Consider the following 19,713-nt stretch of genomic DNA (forward strand, 5'->3'; position numbering starts at 1 on the left):
GGACGTGGTCTGTGATGCGGGGTTGTGGCTCTGCAGATGTCATTATTCCTTCGCCAGCTGGCTCTGCAAGGCTCTGCTATTAGAGAATGCCAGACTGCTGACTTCTCCTTGTATCCTCACACGGTGGAGCGAGCTAGCTTTCTTTCTGACCTCTTCTTATAAGAGCACAAATCCATTCATGACCTAATTACCTCCCAAAGGCCCCACCTCAGAATACCATCACATTGGGATTACGATTTCAACATATGAATTTTGGGGGACACAGTATTCCATCCTTTAGAGTTGATATCTCCCAGCTCTCTTTAGAGTTGATATCTCCCAGCTCTACACCCCTTTCCTTCTAGCATTTCTTATCATTTTCGGTCATCTACATGTTTATATTTTTATCTGTCTCTCCCATTAGACTATAAGATACATGGGCAGGACCATGTCTGTTTCATTCATAGCTGTGTCCCTACACCTTGCACCCAGGTCTCATGACAGAGGTGTTAAATGAATCTAGAGAAGATTAAAAGAAAGAAAAAAAGGAAGGAGGGTAGGAAGGAAGGAAGGAAAGAAGGAAGGAAAAAAGAAAAAAGGAAGGAAGGCAAGAAAGAAGGAAAAAAGAAAAAAAGAGGTGCAAGAAAACTACCATTTACTTAGCTAGCAACTGTACTAATAAGCTATAAGCGAAGTTCATGTACACACTGGCACTAATTATTGGGTTGTCGGAAAAGTCATGATGCATTTTTTCTATGTTTTTCATTGCAGAAGTGCATCATGACTTTTCTGACAACCCAATATTTGTTTCTGTAGCCACTTCTCTACAGACAGGCTGATAGGGATGTTGAAATACATAGATTACAGAGAGATTCTGGTTCAATATAGTGGTACATATTTATGAATTTCGTGGTTATATTCGACATATACTCGTATATCATATATGTCAAAAGGTATAAATTTTCAGTTACAAGATAAATAAGTCCTGAGGTGTAATATACAGCGTGGGGATGATAGTTAATAATAACATATTGTGTATGTGAAAGTTGCTAAGAGAGATCTTAAAAGTTCTCATCGCAAGAAAAAGAATTGTAACCATGTGTGATGATGGATGTTAACTGAACTTATTGTGGTGATCCTTTCACAGTATATACATATATCAAATCATTATGTTGGACATGTAAAACTAATATGATGTTAAATGTCAATTATAGCTCAATTTAAAAAAAGAAATTCCATCTTGCATTTGGTAGAATGGCTCAGCTACTGGTTAAGTGGCCTCTCAGGGACTCTAGCTAACTGTCTTGGTCACTGAGCGCCAGTGAGGCCAGATCAGGGTACTGTGGCTTATCTGATTCTGACCCTTCCTGTTTGCTCTGTGAGTAGGTATGATCATTGTAATGCAATATTCATATCATTTTATTTTTTTAGTTTAATTTCATTTGAGTTTATCAGTAGTAAAATCCCTGCTGGCAAGTCATGTAATTTGCTCTCTGTGCTAATGATGATTCTGAAGCTTTTTACGGAAATGATTATATGGTAATACCAAAGCCGATGGTGGAGTCAAGCCATCATTTACAGTAATAGGATGATAACGAAGCTCCCAGGATAGTTCTTCTTGGAATACTGTTGGGGGCAGGGCAGGGATCTGCGTGGCTTCATCCCATATTATTAGAGGATCCTCCCTAGGGACCTCCCGTGAGGAAAGGGCCTTTTCTGGCTCTGACACGGAGCCTCGGGGCAAAATGAAAGGTTGCAAAGCAGCGGTGCTATGGGCGAAGCTAGGTGGGCTGCCCACATCTGCCAGTGGGATGGCTCATGAACAGGATGAGATTAGAGGAGGTGGAAATCAGTGACTGCTTATGCCTTTCCACATCCACTCCCACGTCTGTGTGTAGACCCTCACTGCGTAAACTGACACATGGAGTGGGGGGGTCAGTCAGGGGAGGGTGATTCTGTGTGCCTGCCTTCCAGCAGCAGCTCCTTTCTTCCTGGTACTAACTTGCAACGTAAGCCTCACTGGGCCAGGCACTGGGCCAAAATGAATGAGACACCATGTCAGCCCTAGAGACTTGGACAAGAGAGGTCTGGTATATCACGGGCTGGAATAGAGGTCTCTATGGCATATGGGGTGGGGGAGGAGGGGTTGTGTTTAGTGAGAACCCAGGGGAGGAGGGACAAGCCATCCCCACCTGGAGAATTAGCAAAGGCTTCCTGGAAGAAGTGGTTGGGCCTTGAAAGACTGGTGGTATTTTCTAGGCAGAAATGGGGTGGGTTCAGGAGAAGGTCATTCCAGGCGGATGGGTCTTTATCAGGCAAGACAGCCTGCGGTCTTCATTATTGTCTGAAGGGTCAGGCCGAGCTCAGTGTGACTGTAGCTGAAACATGACTCCACCAATTTTTTTTTTGCCTTGCTTCCAAGAACACAGGAGAGCCTCTGACCAGGCACTCTTACTGCTCCTCCTCTGCTCTGAGCACCAGAGTGAGGAGAAGAGGGCATGCTCTCAGGCTTTATGACTCAGAGGCACACCTCAGACCATAGGGTTCAAATTATGGGAAGGCACGTTCAGGCCCGATAATTAGGAAGAACGTTCTAACAATGTGGGCTGCTTAATATTGACATAGACTGCATGATCAGATAATGAGCTCCCTGTCAATCAGTGACTTGTCCAAATACTGAAAGCTGGCTAGACCAAGGTCAGAATGCACACCCAGGGGACCGACAGCAAAGCGTGAGTGCCCTTTTTACCACCCAGCAGCCTGGTGGTGTCGTGTACAAAACACCACAGAATGCTGAGCCTAGGGCTAAGCCTGAGCTAATGAAGACATAGAGACTTGCTGACTGTTTAGTATCTTAGTTTCATAATAATGAGCAAACAGCAAGCCATGACATTAGGCATTTCCTTTTATTAGCTCTTAAAAGACTCCTGATGAAACAGTTCGGAAGTCCCAGGAACATCTTCTGCAACCTCACTGAAGAATGTGGTGAGAAAAATACATATACATATGTGTGTGTGTAGCTATGTCTATTTTGTGGTGCGTCTCTGAGGTTGCTGCCTGCTCTGCTGGGGGGACGGGGGACGGAGGGCTCAGAAGCGCTTCTGGAGGGCAGACTGGATATTCTTCAGCAGGCCCCACTTAGCTCGGTTCTTCCCATGCCCATCTGGTGTTACCACCTGCAATCAGAAGCAGAGAGCCATGGCACCAGCTATAAGGGAAACGGCAGCTCCCAGGAACTGGGCCCCTGCTGCATGCCAGATACTATACACATCATCTCATTAACAACTCATGACAACCACAGGAGGCAGGTGCCACCGACCCATTTTATAGATGAAAGAACTGAGGCTCAGAAGGTCTGGGTAGATTTTCTGCAGTCCCACAGCTAACATATAGTGGGATTGGGATTCCACAGACCACGTTCCACTTCCTTTAAGGCATCTCATGTGACTGAGAGCTGATGACAGTGTTAGGGTAGTGATCCCACATGGGCTTCACCATAGAGTAGCCCTCTGGGTCCTCCCCCAGCCCCTGGGAATTACTTCTGTCACAGCTCTTATCAATTGTAAATTTCAGCAAGTCTCTTACCAGACTGTGAGCACCTTGTTTGGGGTATAGGGGAATGATAGCCCTTCATCTCTGTAATTCCAACATTGGTTATGGTAAAGAGAAGATTCTTAGAAAAGTGGATGAAAGGTGAATAGAGCCATAATTTGTAAATCTGCCAGTTGTTTTCTCTTTGATGCTTCAGACTATCTTTGATCACAGTGAATACCTAGAAAAGGCATCAGGACCCTCCTAAAAGTTTCACCAATTCAACTTAGACATGGATCTCCATGCTTACCTTGAAGGTGGGTTTCTCACTATCTCTGCTCTAGCAGTATTTCCACTCCTTCACGATACACATTTACTGAAGAGGCATGTAGGGAGTGAGGTTGAGATCCTGGGATGATAGACAGCCCACTGGATCAATGGGCCCTGTCTAGGTGAATCAGGACTTGTGGGACAGATGGGGTGGGGGTGTGATTTGGATGGTGAAGAGCAACGGTTGTGCAAAGTACAATGTTTCTATATACAAAGCTTCTAACTTTGTATTTTATGTTTGTATTCAAAGGAAGAGGGCAAAAACCAAAAGATACTTATTATGATCATGTTCTCTAGTTTTACAAAATTTATTTTCAGCTTTAGAGAAAACAGGGCTTCATGCAAAGTAATGATCATATCATGTACATGACATTAGATTACCAATTGCCAGATAAAAATATAGATAACACACAGAGATAACCCTCATAAAGGTAGTATAAATAATGTAAGATGTACACACAAAGCTATCAATGGACAATGAGGAATGGATAACAGTGCTGTGAGAGGCTTGGAATTGACTCATAAAAAATAGGGGCTTTGAGTTCTGTCTTGAAGTGAATCAGGGTCTCCAGAGATAAAGACTGTGTGACATATGAATCGGGCAGTGGGGGTTGAGGTGTGCCCATGAACAAAGAGATCAGATGAAATAAGACAGAAGGAACAGGGAACAGAATATGAGACAGTAAAGAAGTTGAAATGATAGTTGACATCCCCTTCCCCACCCAAAATGATGGCTTTCCAAATGAATTTTACCAAACTTTTAAGAAAGATTTGTTCTAGAAAATATGAGAACTAAAGCTTCCTAGCTTATTTTATCAAGCTAGATAAAAACAGTATAAGCAAAACATTATAGGTCCAGTTCACTTAAAATCATAGACACAATGCAACAAAATTAAATATGAGCTAACTAAAACCAAGTATATTAAAAAATAATACATCATGATTACATAGCATTTATCCCATGAAAGCAAGTAGAGTTTAACATCACAAAGTCAATGTAATTCACTTCATAATGTCTAAAGGAGAAAAATCATATAATTATCTCAAATAATACAAAAAAATTCATGAGGTTGCATAAGCTCTCAGAAATTTAGAAGTAAAAGGAAATTTCCTTAACTTTCTAAGGATTATATACCACAAAAACTAAATCAAAATCATTATAGCTCAATGGAAAAATATTAAGATTAGGAATAAGACAATGAGATTAACTGTCATGGCTTCCATTTTCTGTAGGACCAGTGGTCCTGGCCAAAGCTATAAGGAAAGTAAAAGAAATAGAGGTTCAAGGATTGTACAGAAAGAGATAAAACTATCATTATTTATAAATGATAGGGTCATATGCCTAGAAAAACAAGCAGAATCAATCAACAGATAGAGTCTCAGAATTATAAGAGAGTGTATTGAGATTGCTGGAATCAAGATTAACTTATAAACATCAATATGTTTTATTATAAACTAACAGTACATTAGAAAATATTATCAGATATAAAATAACATTCATAATATCAACAATATCTGTAAATTATCTGGTTTAACCAGGAACATATAGCACCTCTATGGGCAGGACTTAAAAGCCTTAGTAAAGCACACTGAAGATGATTTGAATAAATATTCAGACATTACAAAAATATCAATTGTCTTCAGATTGATTGAAAGACTCAATGCCTTTCTAATCAAGTTCTATTCAGATTTGATTTTTTTTTTAGGAATTCTACAAATTTTTTGTAGTTTACTTACTACAAAATTTATATGAAGGAATACATGATTAGCTAAATAAACCTTAAAAAAGAAAGAAAGGTAATGGATAGACTTACCTTAGCAGATCATCAAGATAGCACTAAACTGAGGTTAAAGAACAATAAAACTAGTGTGGTAGTCACATAAGAACAGATAAATAAACCAATGGGATACAATAGAGAGCTCAGAGACACACCCCTCAATATATGGCAATTTAATATAAGATCAAAGTGGCACCTTTATTGTATACTAATGGAGAACACGTTGCTTGGTAGATGATATTAGAAAAACTGGCTTATTAGATGGCCCAAAAAGTACATCCCTACCTAGCACTAATTACAAAGGTAGATTCTGAGAGATTAAAGTCCTAAGTTTGAAAGGTAAAACTGTAAAGTTAATAAAAGAATGTGTGGAATATTATCTTTGTGATCTAAGTCTATGGAAGGACTTTTTGAACAAAATTTCAAAAGGTCAAACCATAAAGAAAAAATAATTGATGACTTTGATCCCATCAAAATGGAAGATTTTTGCTATTTCATGAAGTATATTGTGAACAAAGTTAACTTTAGACAAATGTCAGAATGGAGAATATATTAGCAATGTCTAAAACCATTATCTAGACTATATAATAGTCTGTTATATGAAAATCACCTAGAAAAAGAAAAATGCAATAGAAAAATGGGCAAAGTATATTAGCAGTCTATTTACAGAAGAGGAAATCCTGAAAACTAACAAGCTTATGAAAAGAAATTTAAAACACTAAGGAGATAGTGCTTTATACCTATTGGGCTAGCAAAATAGCAGAAAGTTGGATCATGCCAAATGTAGGCGGGGCTTAGAAATAAGACCCCTCATGCATCCCTTATGGGAATGTGCATGCACACAGTCAAATCAAGTAGGCACATAATCCAAGGCCCAGCAGTTTTACTCATGGTATATATCTGGTAAGGGCTGAATTGTGTCCTCCCAAATTTCACATGTTGAAGTCCTACTCCCACTACCCCCAGAATATGACAGTTTTTGGAGGTAGGGCTGTTAAAAAGGTGATGAAAATAAGACGAGCTTATTATAGGCGCCCTAATCTGCTCTGGCTGGTGTCCCACTAAGAAGAGAAAATTTGGACACACAGACACACATGAGAGGCACATGCACACAGAGAAAAGGCCATGTAAGGACACAGGGAGAAGGCAGATGTCTGCATGCCAAGGAGGCAGGTCTCAGAAGAAACCAGACCCACCAATACCTTGATCTTGGACTTCTAGCCTCCAGGACTGTGAGAAAATAAATTTCTGTTTTGGTTCAGCCACCCAGTCTGTGGAATTTTGATATGGTAATTCTAGCAAACGCCCACCCCCACCCCACCTACAAGGTGTCACGAAAGAGGCTATTCACTCTAGCATTATTGGAGGTCACCTGGGTGCCCATCCTGGCTGAGTAGAAAGGAAAAATGTGGTGAACAAACACACATTGTGGAGGATGAAGTAGCATTAAGAGTAAGGGACTAGATGTGCACGGCAACACGAAGGGATCATAAAAACACAGGGTTTAAGGAAAAAAGGTAAGAAACAAAGTTAAGATAAATACCATTCTATTTGTGTAAGTTAAGAACACATTTAAAACAGTGCACATCATATAAGACACATAAAAGTAATAAGATACACATAAAACCTATTACAATGGATGTCTAGGGAGGAATGTTCATAAAAGGGAATAAATACATAAACAAGAAAAGGGCCCATGAGCTGAGGAGTCTGATTAATCCAACCTTCTGTGTATGAGGTCTAGCTTTAGCCTCAATTATCCTCACTCCAGGCTTCAAGCCCATCTGCAGGGCAACCCCAGTGGGGTTCTATTCACATGAAGGACCAAGGACTCTTTGGTGTACAGTAAGTTTGGGGCAGTTATTCTGAGTGTTAGTCACTCCAATTGTCCTCCAACCCCAGCCTCTAAGATGTGTGTCTCAGTCTAGACAAAGGTCTACAGTAGGGACAGAGGATAAACCAGAAGGGGGACTTCATGACAGCAAGGTGAGGTGCCCAGGAAGGCCAGGAAACCCTACTCTGCGGCTGGAGTTCATCCTAAGTGCAGCCTGAGCTGGAAGGGAAGCAGCACTGCAGAGACTCCAGGTAGCAGCAAGCCTGCTTCCTGAGCACACGAGGTGGGGGTGGGGGTGGGGATTCCCAGTACACACTGAGAGGGAATTTGAGGGGATGGGTGGGGCCAGGGGTGGTGCATTTCCTGAAGAGCTACAGGGAAAGACCCAGAACAGTGCTAGTTTATGACTACTGTTGGGCTTGACTTTTTACCTCCAAATCCGATGTAACCTGGGACACTGGATTTATAGATTGGGTAGGCAGAATAATGGCCCCGTAAAGATGTCCACATCCCAATCCCGGGAAGATGCAAATATGTTATGTTACATGGCAAAGGGGAATTAGGGTGTTAGTCAGGTAGCCTTAGGGAAATTATCCTGAATCATTAGGTGGGTCCAGGGGTCGGCAAACTTTTGAGACAGAAGAGCGAATCCTGTCCCTCACAACAATTTAAAAAGTATTTGAGAGCCATAAAACAAATGAAATCACCATTATGTGAATAATATCCTTTAAACATTTTATAAATGAAACTATGATAGTTTTATTTTCATTTTCAATTTTATTTCAGAACCACATGTACCCAAATAGCTGCATGTGGCTTGAGAGCTGCAGTTTGCCACCCCTGGGTGGGTCCAATGTAATCACAAGAATCCTTGAAAACGGAAGAAGGAGGCAGAAGAGGGCGGCAGTGTGAGAAGGACTCAGCCTAAGGTTGCCGGCTTTGAAAATGGAGGAAAGGGCCGTGAGCCCAGGAATGTGGGCAATTGCTAGATGCTGGAAAAGGCAAGGAAATGAGTTTTTCCCTAAAGCCTCCAGAAGGAACACAGCCCTGATAGTACCTTGATTTTACCCAGTGAGACCCATTTTGGATTTCTGATCTCTAGAATGGTCAGGTGGTAAGTATATTTGTTTTGCGTAAGCCACTAATTTGTTACAGCAGCCATAGGAAACCAGTGCACAGGTGGAAAGTTGGATATGTCATAGGAAGACTTCCTGGAAGTTAGCTAAGATCGGAAGTCAGAGGATGAGAAAGTTAGGAGGCTTTTTTTCAGAAATGGGAATGCTGGTTAGCAGGTAGATTGAGGATGAGAGGCAGAGCGGGAGGAGAAACTTAGGCCAAAGTGAACATGACTTGCCTAAAAATACATTTCTCCAATCCTTCACAAATATCACTTAGGGTCTCAGCTGTCAGAGGCTCTCAGCTGGGGACTGTGGACCAAGCAGGGTGAGTGAGGTCAACATGCTGTCTGTCGTCACAGAGCTTGCCGTCTGGTGGCTTGGAGGCTTGGACCCAGGTACACCAGCCCAAGCCCAGTGTTCTTCCCAATGCATGATCTTGCCCCTCAAAAAAACAACTGGCTCTCACTGATCTCAGCTTTGACAGCCTTCTCCCAGAGTGAGGTGCCGGGTCCCCACCCTGCATCTGATTATGGGGCAGGGGACAATGAGCTCCCACCTCGGATAAGACCTAGCTTCCTACTCAAGTCCTTCGAATTACATGAGGCCAGACACTTTGTGCACCTGAGCCTCACTGTCCTCATCTGTAAGATGGGGGCCATAACTCCCACCTTCTGAGTGGTGGGATGACCAGCGATAATGAATATACAGTATCTGATGCAGAGTTAGCCTTCACTAAACGAGACCTTTAAAACATGTTAAAGTTCATTTTCATGCTTCATGTATTATACTTCAAATAAAATCCCTTAAAAAAAATCAACAAGCTGCAGACTCTGAAAATCAAATACAAAAGGCGTTATTTCACTTTCTTTACAAAAGTTCATATGCTAGAAATATTGCATTTTGGATAAGAAATGATTCTGCTGCCTCATTACATCATTTAAAATGAAACCTTTCAGGAAATACCTGCACAGAACCAATGCCAAAGGAAAAGTATTTCGATTTTATAAGAAAGAGCTGAAGTCATAACTTTTATGAAGCTTTATAAATGTCATTTAAACACACCATCTTGTTTTCATTTGCAATTGAAGTCTTTACTTATGCAAATCCTGACAAATGTTAAGGAAACCAGTGTTTCCCCTGGAATGCTAATATATTCTCAGAGAGGGAGGAAGAATTACTTCTGAAGGGAAAATCTATATTGCAGCTCTGCGACTCTGATAAAAATGAAGCTTCCAGAAAACCTCATTAATTAGTGCTCTGCTCATTTAGAAATTGTGTTAAAAGGCAAAGGGACTGCAATGAGTTTCCTTCCCATACAGGGAGTGCAAATTAATCGCATAAACACAATTTCAGGGGGAATGTTATTCTTGACTGATTTGTATAAAACACTTAAGAGCTTTCAGGCATCGTCTGGTACTTTGTAATTATTAATGTTGCTTATCAATTTATTTCTTCACTCTTTAATTTAGACCTTCATTCATATATTCATTTGTTTGGTCACATTTTCACTCATGTATTCATTCAATAACCATTAAGAACTGCTATGTGCATAGTGCTGTGGTAAGCAGCGTGGGAGAAAGCAAGAAGAATTAGACATGAGTTTTGTTCTCACGGAGTTAGAGTTTAAGAGGGATGATGATGACAAAACACCTACTTAAGAAAGCTGACATACTTCAGTCTCCCACCCCCACCCACCCCGTCCCTAGCATCTAAAAATGACAGAAGATACACTGAAAAAATAATGAATAACAGCACTGAGTACTCTTTGTGGGCAAGGCATGTTTAAGGAATTTTTTTTTTAAATGAGAAGCCAGATGGAATTAGACTAAAGGAAAATTCCATGGTCCAAAGAACATACTGCAAAACGTGGTAGCAGCTGTGGGTGTTCCAGGCTCTGGAGAGAAGAGAATCAACAAGAAGGGCTCTGGGGTGACCCACTGACAGGGTGACAGACTAGGGTATACAGTAGCAGGAGCAGCCAGGCTGACAGTCTCATCCCACCTCCTTCCTATGTGTCTGACCTCTGGGGGAGGAGGGGGGAGTGCATGGGTCCCAGGCTCCAGAAGCAGAACATGACTCCCAGAGCTGGCACTCAGGATGGAGTAGAGAGCCCCTACCTCCAAGAGGCTTGTGACTGATAGACTGACCAACAGCATAATCCTGTCCCCACCTACCTTCCTCTTCCCTTTATCACTAGAGATAGCAACCAATCAGATTTCTCTCCTGCCAGCATTTGACCAGAGACAAAGGGAGTGGTTGCTAGTCAGATTATGTTGGTCATACAGAGGTTGGGCCATGGTAATCCAAAACCATGTGTCAGCTGAATTAAGGGGAGGAGAAACTAAGGGATAGCTGAAAATGGTGCAGATTCAGATGGGAAGGAGAGAGGGAGAAAGAGGGGCGGGAGGGAGAGAGATTGAGACTGACATCAATATTGAGATTGAGAGAAACTGATGACATTCCAGTTCTCTCTTGGGTGTCAGATGCACGTCCTGGCTGGAAGTGGTCTCATGAGACTCCCCTCTTGGTACTATAAATTTCCCTTTTCAAAAGCTAAGTGGATGGACTTATTCTCTTTTCTTCTAAAGAATACCTGATTAAGACACAATCTACTCTGATTCCAAAGAATACCATCATTGTACAGTAAGATAGCTCTGCTCAGTCTTGGTATTTCCCTTCCCTTTCTTTTTTGAATACCAATAAAATCATACTCATGAATGTATGTCCATTGGGGATATAAGGATGAATCAGCCTTGCATCACAAAGAACACAGGAATAGTCTTGTCCCCGTTTTTTTGGAGTCTGTCCTGACCTGCTCAGTGGCTCTTCCTCGACTTTCAGATAAGCAACAACTAATTTTTTTTAGCATAAGTATACCACAAATATTACATGTACATACTTATACTAAAAAATTTGCATCGTTTACCTGAAATTCAAATTTAACTGGGCATCCTATATTTGTTTTTGTTAAATCTGACACCCTGTCCTTGCTTTGAGTCACCACTGGGGCTGACATGCAACTTTTTTGTCCTTCTCACACCACAATTATTTGTTTATGAGACGCTGAGCTCCTCGAAGACAAGGATTATGTCTTATTTCCTCCGAATCTTCGCATCCTAAAACAATGCCCAGCACAAATGTTTTTTGAATCAAACTGAACAGTTATCAGCTCTCATGTGCAAAGTTGAGTGAGGCCAGCAGCTTTTCTCTTTGGCCCTGAGCTAACACATTTCCTGGAATGAGAGGGGGCAGTCACAGGGTGGGTTCTGTGATCCCAAGATCATCCCAACAGACCTGCATCCAGAGCTTATAACACAAAATCTGTCTGAGAAATAACGTGTACAGTACCTTGCAGATGTCACTCCATTGCCCAGGACCACTATCATTGATGGCTCTGACTTTAAACAGATACTCGGTGTTGGGGGTCAGGTTGTGCAGCTCCAGGCTCTGCTGCATTATGTCGCGAACTTGTCCACAGAGCTCTGTCCGCACGTTGTTAGGAGGGGAAGTAATGAGTTCATAGAATTCCATCTCAAAGGAGTCCACATCTTCTGTTGGGCATGTCCAGTAAACCTATGAAGAAATGAACAAGCGGGTGTGGCCCTACTACACACCTTTCAGTTCTCTTCCCTGTAAAGATCTGGGTGGTCGACTGTCTGTGGGGTGAGTGTAAGCTGAACCCATCCCCTCTAGCTGCCGAGGACTTTGAATTAGACCCTGTGCGACAGTCTTGAAAGACAGTGCGATGAGGCCTGACACGATGCTTGTAATGTCCTCTGAGTTCTGTTACTGTCAGTCGTGTTGGAGGTGACCAACGTCCTCCTGTCACCACTAACACCAGCCACCATTTATGAATCACCTCTTATGCATCAGACTCTGTGTCAGACATGCCCACCTCAGTTAGCTCTTATAACACACGTGGAAGGGGGATTTTATTATTCCGGTTTACAGTTGAGGCTCGGAAAAATTACGTTTAGCAAATTCCAATGCACTCACAGAACCCTAGGAGATGAAAGGTGTATATATTCCAACCCTCTATTTTATATACAAGAAAATGGAGTCCCAGAGAAATGAGATAACTTATTCAAGTAATGGAGGATATATGTTCATACTCAAAACATAAAATATCAGCTCTTGGGAAGAGGTATATGAACAAGTATCAGCTGGCAAATTGTACCTGGTATATAAATATTGCATAATAATTGTATTTTAAAATAGATATTGCATGCTTAATTTAAATTTTAATAAATTTAAATGTTATGTTTATAAAATTAATTTATAGTCCTTACTAGTATATAAATTTTAAAATTTTTATGAATTTGTGTAATTAACATAATTTTTATATATTTACTTTTAAAACTTTTTATTTATATAACTTAATAAATATTAACCTTTTTCCTGATTTTCAAAAGAAACATACTTATTGTAAAATACTTTGAAAATACAGAAAATGTGTAGTATAAGGAAAGATAATAAACATCACTTATAATCTCACAATTCAGTTAATAATTCATTATTATTTCTTTCCAATTTTGGAATACACATAAACACATATAACTTGGATTAGATTGCTTTGACTCCTGCTTTCTTTTACTTATTATGTATTGTATATTTCCCTGTATCATTAAAAATTCAGTAAAGTACCATTTTAATAACTGCCCCATAAATGATTTAATCCTTCTATAGTTGAACATGTAGCTTGTTTCTAATTATACTTTAATAAATAATGGTACAATGAACACTTTTGGGCATGAATCTTTATCTGAACTTTTCATCATGTCTTTGGGAGGGATTTCTAGAAATAAAATTGAAGTTTTTATAAAAAAACAAACTCTTTAGGATTATTAAGATATATACAGACAAGTTATAATTCCAATTTTAAGAATATTTTTTATGCCAAAAGCCTAAAGGGGGCTGTTAGTCAACATTTGAGGGAGATGCCAACACAGATTTCATCTTCTACATTACCGAGCACTATGATTTCTGTGTGAATTCTGTCCCATGATCCCAAAATAGGGACCAAGGCTATTTCACATCAAATACCACTGTCTGGAAGTAAGTGTCCTCTCTTGACAGCCAATGACTTGACTAGGTTTTCCTGTGTAAGCTCTTTCCTTAAGCGCTTCCAGGGACCGCTAATAGGTGGCATAGTGTGACTGTTCTCCAAGCCCAAGTAAAGAGCTGACATCCCCAGTCCATCTCCTCTAGAGCAAGATCCTGCCAGCCTCCCATAAGGTCTATGCTGCATGGAGATGAGACCTAATGCCACCCCTGAGCTAATGTCACATACACCGCAGGCTTTGTTGATCTAGTATCATTTGGAAATGTAGGTTCAGCTGCTCGGTAGTGGGTGCCTCTAACATGAAGGGCAGAGATACTTTGCTGTGTCTGATGCCCATGGGAGGGCATGTTCTATATGGCAACATCAGGTCATTCTTGGCATCCATCATAGACCCCCAAACAGACTATGTCTCAGGAGAATGGAAAAGTAAAGCTTGGTCAGTGTCTGGCTTTCATTTCCGTGTTTTAAGACTCTTGATACTGAAGTGAGTCCTGCAGACAGACAGCAGTGGCAAGACCTGGAAGTTAGTTAGAAACAGAATCTCAGGTCCCACTGAGACCCATTAAAACAAAACGTGCATTTTAACAAGATCCCCAGGTGCACAATTGAGCACTACTGGTTTAGACTTCAAGGATGCTAAAAATCTTTGGGAGTGTTCTCAGGTTATGGGGACAAAAGATGGGCTGTGCCACATGGAAGCAGGTCATGGGCTGGCCTGGGAGATGCCCCTTTAGGGAACCCCAAGAGGAGGCAAGATATGCTCTAATAGAATATTTAGTTCTGTGTTAATCCTTTTTCTCTCTGAATTTCAATGAAGTATTCTATTAACAGTTCAATTTAGGGTCAGTTGGATTTGAAAGGAATGTTAAAAGAAGCGGAGTCTCAGGAGAAAAGGATTGGAATTCTATTGGGGATTATCCTAGCAATCTTTCTAAATTATGAAGAATCTGGATACTTTCTTTTGGAAAGGTAGCAATTTAGAGGAATCATAGCCAATAGATAATGGACCCTGCATGTCTAATTCCAATTTCTGCACTCTCTTGACTATTACAGGTTTTCCTCTGGGGAATAATATTACACTTTCCAAGCAGTCTCTTAAAATTACTTTGGTTCCCAAATTGGGTTCTCTTTTCGAGAAACTACCTTTGAAGTAGGGTTAATTTCAGATGTATTTCTGACTATGAGTTAAATACATACATTCTTTGCTTTAAGCCAGTCTTAGGCTACTTAAGATTATAAGAACTTATCCCTTTTGAATGGGCTGACCACAAAGCGCAAAGGAGCAAATTTGAGTGACTGGACCCTCAGGTCAAAGCCGTAAATGCAGCCTTTCCTGACCACCCACCTCATTCCACGCCCCACACCTTCCCACCTTCCCCATGGGGCCCAGGGCCTTTTCTTACCTTGGCAGCTCTGGGATACACCAGAGTCTGATAGATAATAATTGGGCCTGGAGTCTTCACAGAGCTACCATTGAATGAGTACCAGTTGTGGAAACTGCTGCTGTTCTGCACAGGCTGGCTTTCTGCCCCTGTGCTCCAGTAGGTGTAGAGGCCATCTGTGGGTTTGGCGGGTGCAGCCGACTGGGCTCGCCCATAGGCCTCCAGACCAACCTTGGCCTTCTCGCTGCCGGTGGTAGTGAAGGAAAACATGGAGGAGCTTCGCTGGCATAACTCACGGTTGCCGAAGCTGTGGGTGCTGAAAGTGACCTTCCTGGCTGCCATCATCTCTGGGTGCACGGGATAGGGGGCAGGCAGGGAGTCCCCTGAGGAGCATACCTTCTTGGGTCCCGTGGGGAAGAGCTCATGGATGGCACTGGAGAGTTCCACGAAGTCCAAGGGCATGCAGTGTGAGGAGTGCAACCGGAGCTGTGGGTCAGGCCGGTAGGTGGTCTGGATGCCGTCCTCGATCTGCTCCACCAGGATCTTGGCAGACTGCAAGAACGCCACCTGGCCCGTCTCCTTCAGGGCTTCCTTGGAGTAGGCTATCAGGCCATCCATTTCGTTCACTTTCGTGGTGGTGACGTATACATATTTTTCAATCTCCTTCTGCCTGGACACTTCGAGATTCTCTATCTGCTCCATGATCAATTTCTCTTTTTCCTGTAGAATGCTGCGCAGCTTGAGAAATCCGTTTCTGATCTCTTTTCGCTTTACCTCCTTGTTAGCTTTAAAGCTGTTTTTTAAAATGTTGAATTCCATGAGGTCATTATCAATTTCATATCGGACTGCAAAACAACCAGGTTAGTTACTTCAATTAAAGCTTTCATCTCCCCATATATGAAAGGCAGCAATAAATTGGAGCAAATTATCTTGGACGCCAAGGAAGTGGGTGGAGAGGGAGGGAAGGCACTTGTAGCTGGGCTGAAACATACTAGAATGCATTTCATAAAATGGCTTATGAAATGCGCTTGGCGTCCCTCAGTACACCGCCTCTTCCCCCTTCTCTAATACTTCCCTCAGAAACAACAGTCATCCTTCCCTGGCATACTTCTATCTTATATAACAGTAATCCCTGTGGCCTTGGGTCTGAAGTTGGAAGTTCAAGGCCACCCTTGATATTAGTTTTCACCAGACATCACTTGTCAGTAAATTGGACTTGAGAAGATGTGATGTCACAGTGTGGTTTTCCCTGGGTGAAAGCTAAGCTTTTGCAAAGGTAGGAGAAAGAACTAAATTTCTGATGACTACTTCTATATGTTGCCATGCCTCATTCACCAAACACGCAGCCCTCACCAACAGTGGGAAATCAGCACTGTTTTCTTTTACCGCATTATGTTTCACACACCCCTGTTCTTGGCTGGGGGACTCTACTCTCTTAGGTTCAGCTGGGCTCTCTCTCTTGCCTTTTCTCCTACTTCCTTGCAATAAAGGGTCTGCTGTTACACTTCAAGGAGAACCCAATTTGTCCTGCATCTTCTCACATGGTATTTGGATTTAAGTTCACTCGGTCATTCAACAAACACTGCCTGGACACCTACCCGTTTCATGACACATGCCTTTCTAGGCACTAGGGATACAGAGATGACTATGAGAGGGCACTGATGCTCAGCGCACTCATAAATCCAATGACACTACAGCACAGAGGACACTATGATAGGGGAGCATGTAGCATGTCTCTATCTGTGAAATGGGCATCCTTGTTGGCTTTATGGGAATTTAGGCATTAGGCAGCGATCTGGAGACATGTCAGCCTTCTGTGGCCTATTCCAAAGTAAGATCCTCCCCGTGAAAGGCCAACTCAGCAGTGAATTGATGGGCTACAATCCTCACCAAATTTTACTCAGGAGTTGGGGTAACCAAGTCTTTTTGCACTTGGTTCTTAACACAGACCTGTGTCCACAGTAAGCTGTACCTCTGTGGGTGGTGGGCATCGTAACAATGATGAGCCGTTGGAGTAACAGAAACCCTAGAGTTCTGTCGTAACCACAGCAACCATGGTTGTGTTGGTAACCGCTATGACCAGCGTGTGCAGAGGTGATCGAAAGGTGTTTGTTTATGGAGTGAGTGTCATTTTGTCCCATTTTCTAACATCTTTGGGGTGAATGTCAGCAGTGTCATTCTTTGGTCTACTCTCTGAAGTCCCCATTTCTTTTACCCACCTCCTCCCTTACGCTGGCCCAGAAGGGATAAGGAAGTGATGCAGATGGGGGCTGAACAGGAAATGATTAGGGTGTGGTAGCAGTGGTACTGTGGTACTGAGAAGTGCCTTCTGGCCGCCCCAAATGCAAGTGCTACTGTGACTTATAGGAGCTGAAATTCCACTTTATGCATTAATTTCTTTGACTGTTCAATAGTTACTCAATGTCAAAGATACTTGGATAGAATTTTTTTTGCTTTACTAGGGATTAGTTAAGCTTAGTAGAGCAAAGTCCTGATGGGAAGGATAAAAATGTCTTAGGTGAGGAGAAATAGGCAGCACCAGGAGGAGAGAAAGAACTGAGGAGGCCAGAAGCACTCCCTACCCCTTACAAAATATGACATCTTTGCAAGAGCTGGTATTAGAGCAAAGTAAAATCAAGGTATCTTTTAGGCAATATACTTAAAAGTAGCTATTATTTATGAAACATTTATTATGGGCCAGATCCATACATTACACATATTATGGATCATGTCCTTATATAAAACATATCTTTCTATAAGGAGGATAGTGTTCCCATTTATAGATGAGGCAACTAAGGCTCAGAGAGGTTAAGTGACTGTCCAGTGTCACACAGCAAGTAAATGGGAGAAACCAGGACCTGTCTCTAATTCTATTTGTCTGACTTCAAAGCCTATGTTCTTAATTGCTCTGCTGTGGTTCTCAGCCCTCTGTGAGCACCAGAATCACCTGGGGGAACTTTAAAAAACACTCTTCTCTTGGCCTCTCTTGCTTTGATTCTGAATTGGCCTGAGTTGGGGCTCAGGAATTCAGGTGAGGCAGTTTGCAGTTAGGTTTAGAGCTAATGCAGGGAATCTTCTGGGGATCGTGTTAAAGTGAAGATTCCCATGCAGTTGGGATGGGGTAGGGTCTGAGGTTCTGCGTGCCTCCCAAGCTGCCAGGTGATGTCACTGCTTCTGGTCCTAGTTATAAAGCCCCCTGGCGCAGTGCCAATGCGCAGCTGGGGTTCACACCACAGCTTTAAACACTCAACACAAACTAGATCTTCTCTCTGGGGCCCAGAGTGTCTCAAATTGTCTCAGATCTCCTGCTTTTGAATTACTTGGCGATCTGTTTAAAATGCAGCCTTATGGCATCTCCCCAGAAAGAGAATCGAATCCTTAAGAGCGAGTTTGAATCCTGGTTAAATTTTGTTGTTGTTGTTGTTCACTTAATAAAGATGGACAGGCTGAATTCTTGACCTATATCTGAATGGATATGCCATGAAGGTGGCCCCTACCCCTCCCCAGCTGCTGGGCTCTCTGGCATTGGTGTCCCCTTACTCCAAACTGAACTTCATTGTCTTTTAGGTGTCGTGGACTCTGAGAAAACTATCTTAGGTTTCTCCTGTGCTAAATACCCAGGCTTCCTACGGTTGCATGGGGGTCACAGTAGGCTATAGGCAGCAGCAGCCCCTTCCGCATGCTGAGCCCCAGAGAAGCCAGCTTGCCCAGCCGGTGAGTCCCACCTTGAGAAAACCCTCTGGGAACCAAAGGGGCCACCCATTTGCTTGCAAAGTGGCTCCTGTAGGCTTTCTTTAATAAAAAGGCTCCCTGGTGCTGGTTCCAAAACTGCATACAAGTCAATTGGCAAGCAATGTTTCCAGGTATGGGGCAATTGAGAATTCAAGGCATTCCTGAAATATTTATGCCCATGAGAGGTACTGGGAGGCATACTTAGCAAAATTCATCTGGGACACACCTCTTTGTCTAATGGGACCTTTTGGTGCAGCTCAGAGGAAAACTGCCTCCGTCTCATATTTTCAAGCATGTTTACACCAGGGACGCTGAAAAATCTGACAAAGGGAAAGGGCTGGGTTGATCTCCTGCATTTTGTCACTTGTTCCTTAAAGAAACAGACCACAGGTGGTAGTTGCTGGTGTTTTTCAATCTCTATCTTTAGAACCTGGTCACTGTTTAGCACAGAATAGGTTATCAAATGATTAATGTGAAATGAACATGGGTGTTGGGGTCAGATACACTGGGTCTGTTATTTTTATGGCTGTCTTGTGCCAACTACTTTTTGAAATCCCACTTGTCTTATGCATGGAGGGAATTTTAATGTGTGTACTGTAGTATTGAGAAGAGTAGACATAATTCTTCTTGGAGGCCTGGGTAAAATAGGTCTCTACTAAGGGAGCTATTTCCAGGGCAAAGGGCCCTAAAGGGACCCTGAGAGCCTCATGTTTCATCAGGTGCATGCACACCCGGAAATTATGAGGCTGTTTGCTGAACTCCATAAATATCATTGTGCTAGGTTTCATGGGAACTAGGGTCAGTTTCCCTGATGGAAACTACAACTCCATTATATGTAGCCAATATGAAATAACCATGAGCAGTCAGTCATGCAGAGGAAAAACAAGCTGTTGATTAGAACATTGTGGGCTATTTCTGAGTTGTCCTGTTATTATGTGTTTATCACCAATTCATTTACTTTGCTATT

The 19,713-nt window shown here is 42.1% G+C and overlaps 1 protein-coding gene across 1 annotated transcript in view; it reads right to left on the reverse strand.

The window, feature by feature from the left end:
* Positions 1–2,873: 2,873 nt before the first annotated feature.
* TRIM42 (tripartite motif containing 42) overlaps positions 2,874–19,713 on the reverse strand; it is a 97,079-nt gene continuing 80,239 nt past the window's right edge. The window contains exons 4-6 of the mRNA XM_019645957.1: positions 15,036–15,859; positions 11,919–12,143; positions 2,874–3,155 (exon numbers count right to left, since the gene is read on the reverse strand). Coding sequence (XP_019501502.1) covers positions 3,069–3,155; positions 11,919–12,143; positions 15,036–15,859 — 1,136 coding nt within the window. The 3' untranslated portion in view covers positions 2,874–3,068. The remainder of the gene's footprint in view (positions 3,156–11,918; positions 12,144–15,035; positions 15,860–19,713) is intronic.

Source organism: Hipposideros armiger, unplaced genomic scaffold, assembly GCF_001890085.2.
Source record: "Hipposideros armiger isolate ML-2016 unplaced genomic scaffold, ASM189008v1 scaffold_96, whole genome shotgun sequence".
Lineage (NCBI taxonomy): Eukaryota > Metazoa > Chordata > Mammalia > Chiroptera > Hipposideridae > Hipposideros > Hipposideros armiger.